Consider the following 13,711-nt stretch of genomic DNA (forward strand, 5'->3'; position numbering starts at 1 on the left):
AAAAGGTTCGATTTCAGTAATCAAGCCTGAGTGTGTGTATAGTCTAATTAAACGCTGTGATTAATTAATTCATTCATTCATTGTCTGTTTTATCACCGCTTTGTCTTATTTAGGGTCGCGGTGGGTACAATTCACTGGGCAAAAGGAAGAAAACACCCTGGACAGGTTGCCAGTCCATCACAGAGAAACGACTCATACCTAGGGTCAATTTTAATACTGTATCTCCAAGTATCCTGACTGTATGTCTTTGGACTGTGGGAGGAAACCGAAGCGTCTGTAGGAAACCCACACAGACACGGTGAGAACATGCAAACTCAAGACAGAAAGGACCCAGACCGCTCCACCTGGGATTCAAACCCAGGACCTTCTTACTGTGAGTAGACAGTGCTACCCACCAAGCCACTGAGCCAACCAAATGATAAATTCAATTTGATTAATTGGTCGATTCGAATAATTGGTAACTAAAGGTAGGGGTAACTAAACTAGGGCAGTTGTAGCTTAGTGGGGCACTGGACTAGTAATCAGAAGGTTGCCAGTTCAAGCCCCACCATCACCAGGTTGCCACTGTTGGGTCCTTGAGCAAGGCCCTTAACCCTCAATTGCTCAGATTGTATACTGTCACAACTGTAAGTCGCTTTAGATAAATGCGTCTGCTAAATGTTAAAAATGTAAAGGGGCATTTACTTTAAAAATGATCAGTAAAACTGTATTTTGTGTTTATTTAGTGTAGCAAACATGCAAAAATGAAAAAAAAAAAATCAGAAAGAGTGCTGTAAGCTTTAATAAATGCAGTCAAACTTTCCCTATTTATACTGTATGCGCACACACTGTCGATGTCACTAGACTAACCAGAATTACCAAGGATTTTGGAATCAAACAGCATTACAGAACGTTTTTAACCATCGGATGATTGATCTACATTTTTAATCCACATTAAACTTATAAATTAATTTATATTTGTTAAACCATTTTAAAGAAATAATTGTGTTACAGTCATTTAGTCACAGGAAAAGGTCAAAACAAAGGTATCATAAGGCTACAAAATAGATAAAAGCCACATGTTCACCCTATTTACCATGTCTGTTTATTGGATCCACACTGTACCACACTAAATTATTTACGCTTATTATTTTTCTGATACTTGGGTGTATGGAATGCATCCCGACCTGCTTTGCCAGGTGAAATCAAACAGCTCGAGGGTTTTTTTTCCCTCCCATAAATTTCCATCAACACTCATTATAAACAGGGTGGTGCTGCCATGGTAATCAAGTATGGTTATAAATGCCAATATTTTGCTAGTTTTGGTCTATTTGTCATGACTGGATGAATCCTTAAACAGTGGACAGGGATTTTGTAAGCAGACAGGTGGACAGAGGAATGAATTATAGCAAAGTATAGATTTTACTTGAGATTTGCTGTGGAAGCCTGCTCTCGCCCTGTTCTTCAATGGTCAGGACCCCCACAGGACCACCACAGAGCAGGTATTATTTAGGTGGTGGATGATTCTCAGCACTGCAGTGACACTGACATGGTGGTGGTGTGTTAGTGTGTGTTGTGCTGGTATGAGTGGATCAGACACAGCAGTGCTGCTGGAGTTTTTAAATACTGTGTCCACTCACTGTCCACTCTATTAGACACTCCTACCTAGTCGGTCCACCTTGTAGATGTGAAGTCAGAGACGATCGCTCATCTATTGCTGCTGTTTGAGTCGGTCATCTTCTAGACCTTCATCAGTGGTCACAGGACGCTGCCCACGGGGCGCTGTTGGCTAAATATTTTTGGTTGGTGGACTATTCTCAGTCCAGCGGTGACAGTAAGGTGTTTAAAAACTCCAGCAGCGCTGCTGTGTCTGATCCACTCATACCAGCACAACACACACTAACACACCACCACCATGTCAGTGTCACTGCAGTACTGAGAATGATCCACCACCTAAATAATACCTGCTCTGTGGTGGTCATGTGGGGGTCCTGACCATTAAAGAACAGCATGAAAGGGGGCTAACAAAGCATGCAGAGAAACAGATGGACTACAGTCAGTAATTGTAGAACTACAAAGTGTTTCTATATGGTAAGTGGAGCTGATGAAATGGACAGTGAGTGTAGAAACAAGGAGGTGGTTTTAATGTTATGGCTGATCAGTGTAATTTCAGGTCTGTGCAGATCTCGAGCTGAGAGTTCAAACCACAGGTTCAGGTCAGACTGGAGTGTTTGCTAAACAATTAAACTGGGGAGGGCACCAAAACCTGATTATGAAACGGCGGTTGTATCCAGATGATCCACCCACATTCATTTCCAGCCCTGATGTTTCACATGTTTTCAGTATCGTAAACGCATCTGAGGAGTGAATCCGGGTGTAACCGGTTAGGAATAAAAGTGGAGGGTTTATCTGGAAGAGCATGGTTGGGTGCAGGAGTCGTACAGTGTTGCTACACTGAGATGAAGCAACTCAAGGGCTATGAAGGGTAGTTTCCATTCGAGCAGTCGTATATGAACCAACTCTCAAACTATTTAGGAATTTAATGCTCCTCCCTGATTTCTCACCCGGCAGTTCCAACCCAGGTCCAATTAAAGATCTGTTTATTAGACTAGACTTACATTTACTGTTTGTGTTGACGACAGCCATAATTACAAAGAGGATCATGGACTTTACAGCAGTGGTGTTTTTATCTGTGGTTGAATGCTTAGAAGTTGAACTGTAGAGCTCTCACGGAGCCAATCATTAACTTTTACTAACTTTTGGCCATTTTTAGGCAACTAGCAGGTACCACGATCACCTCAAACGTCTATAGGTACAAAGTACGTGGATCAGTATGCTTTGCCAGTGGTGGGAGTAAAACCCAAACTTCACCTTATACAGAGAGAAAATTAAGTCTGGGTGACGATTATAATATAATATACACCAGCCATAACAATAAAACCACCTCCTTTGTTTTTACACTCACTGTCCATTTTATCAGCTCCACTTACCATGTAGAAGCACTTTGTAGTTCTACAATTACTGACTGTAGTCCATCTGTTCCTCTGCATGCTTTATTAGCCCCCTTTCGTGCTGTTCTTCAATGGTCAGGACCCCCACAGGACCCCCACAGAGCAGGAATTATTTAGGTGGTGGATGACTCTCAGCACTGCAGTGACACTGACATGGTGGTGGTGTGTTAGTGTGTGTTGTGCTGGTATGAGTGGATAAAACACAGCAGCGCTGCTGGAGTTTTTAAACACCTCACTGTCACTGCTGGACTGAGAATAGTCCACCAACCAAATACATCCAGCCAACAGCGCCCCGTGGGCAGCGTCCTGTGACCACCACCAGAAACAATATATATACAGTATATAATAATAATAATATAATAATCTTTATGTATTTATATTTTGTATTTCATTAAATGAGTCACTGCATTTTTTTAGATACTAAATGATGAAACTGCAAGAAGCAGCAAGAAGGTGTTACGTCATTTTCCACCCTAACAAACCCTGATCTTTTAACATGGAATGTTCTCCGACTGATACAGACTCATCCAGACATTCCATGTTAACCTAAGCACTGACTTATGACTCAAACTGATAACCGATGGACATGATGCAAAAGCTGTCGTCTACTCCCCTCACATTCCCAAGGAATGAAACGTTATCATTCATCTACTGACGCGCCAGTTATATGTGTTAAAAATGACTTACAAATACAAAACATCAACAAAATAGTGGAGGTTGTAGGAACAATGTAAAGAGAGATTTGTTAATCATTGTTTTTGACCTGTATTCAATTGAAGACAAGTACAAAGACAAGCTGTTTAATATGTGTTTCAAAATTGTTGGAATATTTGGCCACACTCATTTATTCATACAGGACTGAACCTTTTATTAATGCTTCTTTTTTTTTTTTTAATTTTCTATTTTTCCCACTTTTTCCCCCCCAATATTTCTCCCCTAATCTAGTCGTGTCCAATTACCCTGATTGTGTCCTCTATACTGATTCGACCCTTCACCGCTGACTGAGGACGCCTCTCAACTGACATACGCCCCCCTCCGGCACGTACAGTCAGTACAGACTGCATTTTTCACCTGCACGAGTCGAGTTCATACACTTCACGGGCACTGTGTACGGAGGGCCACACCCCCATCAGCATTATTCCTCAGCCCTGTGCAGGCGCCATCAGTCAGCCAGCAGGGGTCGCAGTCGCACCAGTTATGAGGACCCAGGGCCGGCGCTATGGGGGGGCTGAGGGGGGCATTGCCCCCCCAAATTGTGTCTTTGCCCCCCCCAAGCACAATGCAAGCAACGGCTATTTTTAAAATTATCTCTGAACCAATCACAAAAATGCATTTTGTTTTACAGTGTGAAGATATTTCTTTGCTTATTCCTGATTGGCTCTTTGAGTCATATAAAAATCGGCAGACTGCCCCAAACAGTTCAGTTCGGCAGTATATGTTCTGTTAGTGTGAGCGAGAGGCAGGTATACTGGTAAACACTCTTCTGAGTTTAAACTGACTTCCACATGGTAATATTTGCTTAACTGTGGTTTTTCGTTGCTTTAATGTTACTTACCTCTTACATAGGTGTTGCTTAAATTATTTTATTAGCCGTTAGCGGTTAGGCTAATGAACTAATGGCAATTTAATTAAGGGGGCGTATTAAAATGAAATACAATTAGATAATCTTTTTTCTCCATTTACATAATCAACATGTATTTTTTAATCATTGGGTTTTAAGTTTAAGTTCGAAAACATGCATTTTTATTTCTTTACCTCATACATCACTTTAAGCCAGTATCAATAGCTTGGCTGTCATCATTCATGCACAAATCAAGCCTTGAATATATTTCTGGCTTCAAAAACATGACTATCAACATGCCCCCTCATTAGGTTTTACTGCCCCCCCAAGCAAAGCAGTCCAGAACCAGGGCTGTGAGGACCTATGATCCGACTTTCTTACCCCTAACCCTGAACGACAGCCAATCGTTGTTCATGCAGCCGCCCAGCCCAGTCGGAAAGACAGAGCTGATATTCGATACGATGTATTCGAAATCCCAACTCTGGTGCGCTAGTGTACTTTACCACTGCGCCACCTGAGCGGCCTATTAATGCTTCTTTTATATGTACAGCATCACCTATTGGTTGGTGCTTTACACTGGCCTCTAGTCATATCCAATTCCCTATTTCTCCTTTACTCTTGCACACCTCCACTCCTGACTGAGGAGAGCTGTAACTAACACACTGAACCAATGTAGGGCAGTAGTAGCTCAGCGGTTAAGGTTCTTGACCAGTAATCAGAAGGATGCTGGTTCAAGCCCCACCACCGCCAAGTTGCCACTGTTGGGCCCCTGGGCAAGGCTCTCAACCCTCAATTGCTCAAATTGATAAAAGTGCCTGCTGAATGTCGAAAATGTAAAATGTACCAATCTTTTTCACCTGCATAATGCAGGTTCATATGGAGATCCGTATCGCACACTGAGAGTCACACACTGATCTCCATTATCCCCCGTCTCTGTGCAGGCACCTTCGATCAGCCAGCAGAGGTCGTAACTGCAGCAGTTATGAGGAAACCCTGTTCAGCCGTTGACCCACCCCTTACAGACAAACAGCAAATCGTGTGTCTGTGTAGGCACCTGGCTGGCTGATAGCATAGCTGAGTCGATAGCGCCACTGAGGATTTAATCCCAGGTTCTCTTGTGAGGTACTGACCCTTCAGGAGAGCCGGACCACACGTGTCCAATCTGCGGCCCTTTCTTATCATCTGCTAGTGTTGGGTTCCCACACAGAGCCGTGAGAGAGACACGCTAAGCTCCTTCACTGCCAAATAACAGTGAAAAAACAAGCCAGAGTCGACACAGACAGTAACCCAAGACTAGAGATCAAACCTGTGTTTGCGGATGTTGTTCCAGTTCATCTAGGAGAGGGCCTTCCCTAAACTTTTGCTGCAAAGTTAAAAGCATATAATTTTACTTTATACAATTAATTTTATTCACCTGTTAGCAGCTGTTGTGGCTTAAAACACATGAATTCCTAAATTAGTAGGGGTGTCTCAATACTTTTGTCCATATAGTGTGTGTGCGATACCCAGCAATCCAAAACCATCAATCTGAAGTGGTTCATGCGGTGATTTCCGAGGCTGTGTAGTGTGGCCGACCTCTTACTGGTAGGTTTGAGGAGAATCCTGTTTGACCTGAAGTGGCTGAAATGATCAGTTCATTAAATTAGCTTTAGGAAGTGAAACACACACTCCTGTGGCTGCATGTTCAGATAACAAAAGGTATCAGGTGAAAGCGGGTGAAAGCTAACACACTGCTTTTTCAGGAACGGAAGGGTTTTTTCTTTAAAGATAAAGAGTGGGTACCAAGTACATGCTGTTCTGTCCTAAATAAAAAATAAATACTGTTGGTGTAGAATGACACTGCTGTTAGGAAATTTATGAGGACTTTATGGACATTTATGATGACTTTTAGGACATGTATGGGGACTTTTAAAACATATATGAGGATTTTCAGAACTTTATGAGGACTTTTAGGACATTTATGAGGAATTTTAGAACATTTCTGAGAATTTATAAGGCCTTTTGATGACTTTTAGGACATTAATAATAACTTTTGAAACATTTATGGTAACTTTTAGGACTTTATAAGGACTTAGGGGGCATTTATGATGACTTTTAGGATATTTATAAGGACTTTTAAGACATTTTGATTACTTTTAGGACATTTATTGGAACTTGTAGGACATTTTTGATTACTTTTAGGACATTTATGAGGACCTTTGGGATATTTATTGGGCCATTTTTGACATTTTCATGACTTTTAGGACATTTATGAGGACTTGTAAGCCATGTTGATGACTTTTGTGACATTTATGGGCACTTTTAGGACATTTATGATGACTTTTAGGACTTTAGGAGGACTTTAAGGGTTTTATGGTGACTTTTAGGACATTTATTGGAAGATTAAGGACATTAATGGGGACTTTTAAGACATTTGAATGACTTTTAGGATGTTCATGAGGAATTCTAAGACATTTTAATGACAGGACTTTATTATGACTTTTAGGACATTTATGAGGACTTTTGTGGACATTTGTGGACATTTACTGTTTTATTTAGTAGCTAATGGGGCAGGTATGACTATTAATGTACTTTTATTCTTTAATAAATATACTCATGATTAAAAAAATAGTTTAATGATACGTATATGAAACATAGTTGTGACAAATATACAAACATAGAAGAAAACAGGAAGGTTGCAAGTACTTTTTTCACAGCACTGTGTTTATAAGCATAAAGTAAAGTGTGTTAAAAAAATATTAGGGGGAAAAGACACAAATGAATAACACTGGAACTGCTGCCCAGCTGTTGTCAACAATTCCAGCTGTTCAACTACTATACAGAAAGAAACGATTCACTTTGAGTCGACGTGATTGTGAAATGTTCAGGTTTTTAAAAACAGTTTGAGGAGGACAGACATGATGTCAGATCAAGTTCACTTCCTGTGGCTGCATGTTGAGGTGTAAACAGACCTGAGGTGGAGGCGAGGAACAACACACTTACTTTCCATTAATGAAAGGATTGTACAAAGAAAGAGTACCGAGAACGTCATGTGCTGCCAGAGTAAAATATAAAGTGATGTCGGTAAACGACTCTGACTTTAGAATTATAGACGTCCTGTGTTCTGTTATTCCTGCAGATCTGTGAGTTTGTTATCAGTATATACACCGATCAGCCATAACATTAAAACCACCTCCTTGTTTCTACACTCACTGTCCATTTTATCAGCTCCACTTACCATATAGAAGCACTTTGTAGTTCTACAATTACTGACTGTAGTCTGCATGCTTTGTTAGCCCCCTTTCATGCTGTTCTTCAATGGTCAGGACCCCCACAGGACCACCACAGAGCAGGTATTATTTAGGTGGTGGATGATTCAGCACTGCAGTGACACTGACATGGTGGTGGTGTGTTAGTGTGTGTTGTGCTGGTATGAGTGGATCAGACACAGCAGCGCTGCTGGAGTTTTTAAATACCGTGTCCACTCACTGTCCACTCTATTAGACACTACTACCTGGTTGGTCCACCTTGTAGATGTAAAGTCAGAGACGATCGCTCATCTATTGCTGCTGTTTGAGTCGCTCATCTTCTAGACCTTCATCAGCTGCCCACGGGGCGCTGTTGGCTGTATGTTTTTGGTTGGTGGACTATTCTCAGTCCAGCAGGGACAGTGAGGTGTTTAAAAACTCTGTGTCACTGCAGTGCTGAGAATGATCCACCACCTAAATAATACCTGCTCTGTGGGGGTCCTGTGGGGGTCCTGACCATTGAAGAAGAGCATGAAAGGGGGCTAACAAAGCATGTAGTGAAATACATGGACTACAGTCAGTAATTGTAGAACTACAAAGTGCTTCTATATGTTAAGTGGAGCTGATAAAATGGACAGTGAGTGTAGAAACAAGGAGGTGGTTTTAATGTTATGGCTGATCGGTGTATATTTAGCTGCTGTATTTATCTGATATTTCCATGTCAGCAAAAGCATTTAAATTACATTCATTAAATTCTTAAGGATTGTTTTGGGTTTGAATCTCAGCTGTGCTATCGGCCAGCCGGACGGCTGGTAATCAGAAGGTTGATGGTGCCTCTGCAGACCCCTGCAGTTACAATCTCTTCTTTTCACCAGCCACACTGTAATACGCCAGTCCCAATTCCAATACGGTATCCCGATTCCTCCCTCCATCCTTTAGACATAGACACTTGTGTCTGTTAAGCTCCCAGGCTGGCAACGCTCGGCTAGGGTGTAAGAATGTCGCACCACTGGACTAGTAATCAGAAGGTTGCTGTTTCAATTCCCACTACTGCCAAGTTGCCAATGTTGGGTCCTTGAGCAAAGCCCCTAATCCTCAGATGCTTGAATTGTTTTTAGTACTTGCATACAGTACAGTGGTAGCTTAGTGGTTAAGGTACTGGACTAGTAATCGGGTGGTTGCTGGTTCAATTCCCACTACTGCCAAGCTGCCAATGTTGGATCCTAATTCTCAATTGCTCGAATTGTTTTTAGTACTTGAATCAAGGACAGAGGTAACTTAGTGGTTGAGGTACTGGACTAGTAATCGGAAGGTTGCCGTTTGAAGCCCCAATGTTTGGTCAATGAACAAGGCCCTTAACCCTGAATTGCTTGAAATGTATTCAGTCATAACTGTAAATTGCTTTGGATAAAAGTGTCTGTTTAATACCACAGATGTGAATGTAGTTAGAACTAAGAGTAAATTAGTTCCACCTCTGGAACCTGGTTAGCCAAGTTACTTCACTTTTACTTTTAAGATTTTACTATCTGGAAAGAAAACCACAATGGATACATCAACGTCTTCTCAAAAATTCATGTTTTAATCTGTACAGAGCTGTACTTAAATACAAATATACATACATACATACATAAACATAAACACGATAAATAAATACACAAATACATAGGTACATTTTACATATTATATAAACACATAAACACATAATCACTGCAAGATGACAGTAAAAAACCCAGACAGGCCCGAGAGGAAGCGTTCATCCCCAGCTTGAAATCCGAGACCCTAATTACATAGTGCTGATGTTCATTATCATCTCTGATGGATCACCTGGTACACAGGTAGACATATAAATGACATTTAAGGATCAAACCCTATTTCTTAGATGCCTGTGATTGGGTAGTGCCTGATTGATTCATATGATAAAGCCAAACGACAATTATGCTCTCTTGAACTCCCGGTCATAAGTGGTTATGGCTGTCTGACACTAGTGCTATCTAGGGGTGAGAAATCCCATCACTTACAGATCGAATACCACTGCTCCAGACCGGCATCTCTCTCGCCGTCTGTATACTATATGGACAAAAGTATTGGGACACTTCTTCAAATTTTTTTATTCATGTGTTTCAGCCAGAGCGATTGCCAACAGTATAAAGAAAATCAGATGCTCTCAGCTTTGCAGCAGCAGTTTAGGGAAGGACCTTTGCTATTTCAGTAAAGACCTTGGTTTAAAGATACTCCAGTGTTCCACGGAACAGCTCTGGAATGAACTTGAACGTAAGCTGAGGCTTTTTTGACCAACATTAGTGCCTAGTGGGCATAAATTCCCACAGACATGATCAAGCCAATGATCACACGGCTGTAGGTCGCTCTGTTTTAATAGCATTTGTTTTTGAAATGGGGTGTCCAAATACTTTTGGCCATATACTTTATATACGCAAACCTAAATGATCCAAATAAACTGTCAAACAGACACCAGATTGGTGACAAATTAAATGAAAAACCTCCATCAGGGGTTCTGGTTTGGTCTTGGTCCATCAGAACATCTTCTATCATCTCGGTATGAATGAATGTTTGTTAAGCAGCCTTTGTGACCGAAGCTCCTGCCATTTAAGTCCCAATGCACTATTCCCATGTTACTACTTTACAGACTAACCAGCTCATTACTGTTCCACATCTCGACTGTAATCTTTATGGGTTTGTATGGAGACGTTGGGCTCATTCTCGAGGGCCCCGACTGGAGAAACTGAGGGGCCAATAAAGGCTTCTTGTAAACCTGAGTAAATTCTTCTTCTTCATCCACAACGTCAACCAGGATTTGATAGTATTTTCCGTTGTTGTCGTCCCACACTACGGCGCCACCGGGTCTGGGACGGAGCGACACGCGGAACTCCAGGCGATCCTGCAGGTTCTGGGTCGTTGGGAACGACACTGTGAACAGGAACAGTTCTGTCTCTGGGTTTCCATCAGTCTGGTGCATGGGGATGCACTGGATGTCATGGTAGGTCCTCCAGGAGTCGAACGTGATGCGGACGTGCACCGTCTTGTCGGAGCTGATGTTGCGGACCCGGACCTTCCCGAGCAGAGATCCTCGCACCAACTGGCAGTTCTCCAGCTTCACCAGACTCAGTAGGTCAGAGTCACCCGAGGGTTGAGGAAAGCCCAACCGGTATCGTAGTGTCCTGCACTGGACCGACGGCTCTTTGTTCGGAATAATGGATGGAGACTGGACTTTGGCATCAGACTCTGAAGGATCTGCCGTAAAATAGCGGACAGCCGTCAGGGCCAGCCCCTTATCATCAGCAAAGACGACTCGTTTCTTCTTCTTCTTCTTCAGCGTACCATCCAGACCGGGGAAGCCCAGCGTGGTCAGGGGGGAGGTAGGAGACAGGCTCTGTCTGCTGACCCGGGCCCAGTGATGATCGGACGAGGGTGAACCAGGTCTCTGGAGGGAACGATATGTTCTTAGAAAGGACATCCCCAAAATCTGGTCCACTGAAGGAGGGGGACTCTGGCACATGTGCATGCTGAGCTCCACCGGCATCACTCTAAACGGAGAAAGAAGCAGATAGGTAAGTAATCTGATCAGATAATAATATTAATAATAATAATAATAAATAATGATAACAATAATACAAAAATAATACTATTAATAATATTAATAATAAATAATAACAATAAGTAATAATAATATTAAAAATATATAATAATAATAATAATAATAATAATAATAATAATAAATACTTTCACATAAATATGTTAGTATTTTCTAGGTGTTGTCTTTTACTAATTCTATTTACGTATATATGGACAAAAGTATTGGGACACACCTTCTAATTATGACTAAATGGGCACAGATTCCTACAGACATACTTTCTATTCTTGTGAGAAGCTTTCTCAGAAAAGCGGCTGTTGTTATAACTAAAATGATCACATAGAGGTCACTATTTTATTTGTTTGTTATTATCTATCTATCATCTATCTATCTATCTGTCTGTCTGTCTGTCTGTCTGTCCGTCTGTCTGTCTGTCCGTCCGTCCGTCCGTCCGTCCGTCCGTCCATCCATCTATCCATCTAATCTATAAGCTTGTGGCCTGGTGTCCAAATACTTTTGGCCATATAGTATATGTAAAATCACTTTTAAATTTTTTAGTGTTATTTTATAGGCTCATATCTTTACTTTGAGAGATTTTAATAAGCTGAATGATACAGTATATTTAATTTTAATATTTGTATTTACCACAAATTCAGCATCACTGAACAATTATTATTTATTATTTTTTGTTTGTTTGTTTTTATGTCCTGCGTCTTTAAAAGGTGCCATAATAAATTTTAGCCTCATCAGTGCAGATTCGGACACTGTAGAATGTTTTAATGTTTTTATTGAAAATGAGGTTTAATTTTTACTTCTTCTGCATTTTTTTAAAGACTTTTTAATTTGATTATTTGATAAATAGAAATTATTGGATGCTGTTTGTTTTAGTGAAGTTTGAAAGTGTTTCCAGTAACAGCAACTGTGCAGATCAGTGGTTCTCGGTTCTAACACGACTAAACATCACTGCAGTTTGGTAAGAACAGTGTATTATACACATAAAGAAAGGAAGATAAAATAAATTAGTGTATGGTTCTTACTTTGCAGCGCTCATGGTCCGGTGGGTAAAATCTCAAACTTCACTTCACTAAAGCTTCACTAAAACAGACAAAAAATAGAATAAGTTAGAACTTTAGATCATTTTTCACAGTCAGGACAGAGTACCGCTCAGCAACACACAACACTCACTCATTCACTACATCATTTACACCTAGGAGCAATTTACAGTAGTCAGTCTACCTACTGGCATGGTTTTAGGAGAACTTAAAGTTTTGTTTGTCTGTTTATTAGGATTTTAACATCATGTTTTACACTTTGGTTACATTCATGACAGGAACGGTAGTTACTCATTACACAACGTTCATCAGATCACAAGGTTATATCGAACACAGTCATGGACAATTTTGTATCTCCAATTCACCTCACTTGCATATTTTTGGACTGTGGGAGGAAACCGGAGCACCCGGAGGAAACCCACACAGACACAGGGAGAACATGCAAACTCCACACAAAAAGGACTCGGAACACCCCGTCTGGGGGGATCAAACCCAGGACCGAGAACCTAAAGTAACCCAACACTGACAAAATCTGAGTCAGAACAGAATTCTACACAGACCAGTGTAACCAGAGATAAGATCACTCAATCAGAACTGAACACTAATTTCATTTCATACTAAATAAATAATAAATTTTATTAGTTTTTGTGAAAAATAAAAAAATTTAAAAAATAAATACATAAAAACAATAAATAAATACATAAATAAATAAAAATGATAAATACATGAATTAATTAATAAAAATAATATATAAATAAAATAAAAAGTAAATTAATTAATTAATACAAATAATAAATTAATTAATAAATACAAATAATAAATAAATTAATAAATAAAAGGAAAAAGAAGAATTAAAACAAAAACAAATAATAAAAGGGAAAAAAAGTTGTGCAGGTCTTTTTTTTAATATAATTTAAGCATAATATTTATTAAACAGCTTGCAAATGGTTTACTCAGGCTAGTGCAAAACTAAATATATTTTTACTAAAAAACTTAGTTAAAACATGCACAAACACAGCTAATGTCATGCAAGACAAACTTAATGCAATTAAACTTTTAGAATGCGACTAAAATAAATAAAAACCTAATAAATAAATAACATGTTGACATTCTGTGCACTTCTAAAGTTAGAAATATGTCAGATATTATAAGAATATTAATTAAATAATAATTTTAAAACATTTGCATCAGAATTGTTCATGCACTAGAAGAGAAGTTACTCACAGAGTGGTTTTGAAGCCCGGTGGTGTCATACAGCAGCACTCACGTCCTGTATGTTTGTTTGTGTTGTA

General features: G+C 40.0%; 1 protein-coding gene across 1 annotated transcript; it reads right to left on the minus strand.

Moving 5' to 3' along the window:
* Positions 1 to 9,359: 9,359 nt before the first annotated feature.
* ppp1r3c2a (protein phosphatase 1 regulatory subunit 3C2, duplicate a) lies at positions 9,360 to 12,418 on the minus strand. Its single transcript, XM_063014701.1, has 2 exons — positions 12,405 to 12,418; positions 9,360 to 11,353 (listed from the first exon to the last, which is right to left on the minus strand). The coding sequence occupies exons 1-2, from the start codon at positions 12,416 to 12,418 to the stop codon at positions 10,417 to 10,419; spliced, it is 951 nt and encodes a 316-aa protein (XP_062870771.1). The 3' UTR covers positions 9,360 to 10,416.
* Between the last annotated feature and the right edge of the window lie 1,293 nt (positions 12,419 to 13,711).

Source organism: Trichomycterus rosablanca, chromosome 18, assembly GCF_030014385.1.
Source record: "Trichomycterus rosablanca isolate fTriRos1 chromosome 18, fTriRos1.hap1, whole genome shotgun sequence".
Taxonomy (NCBI): Eukaryota; Metazoa; Chordata; class Actinopteri; order Siluriformes; family Trichomycteridae; genus Trichomycterus; species Trichomycterus rosablanca.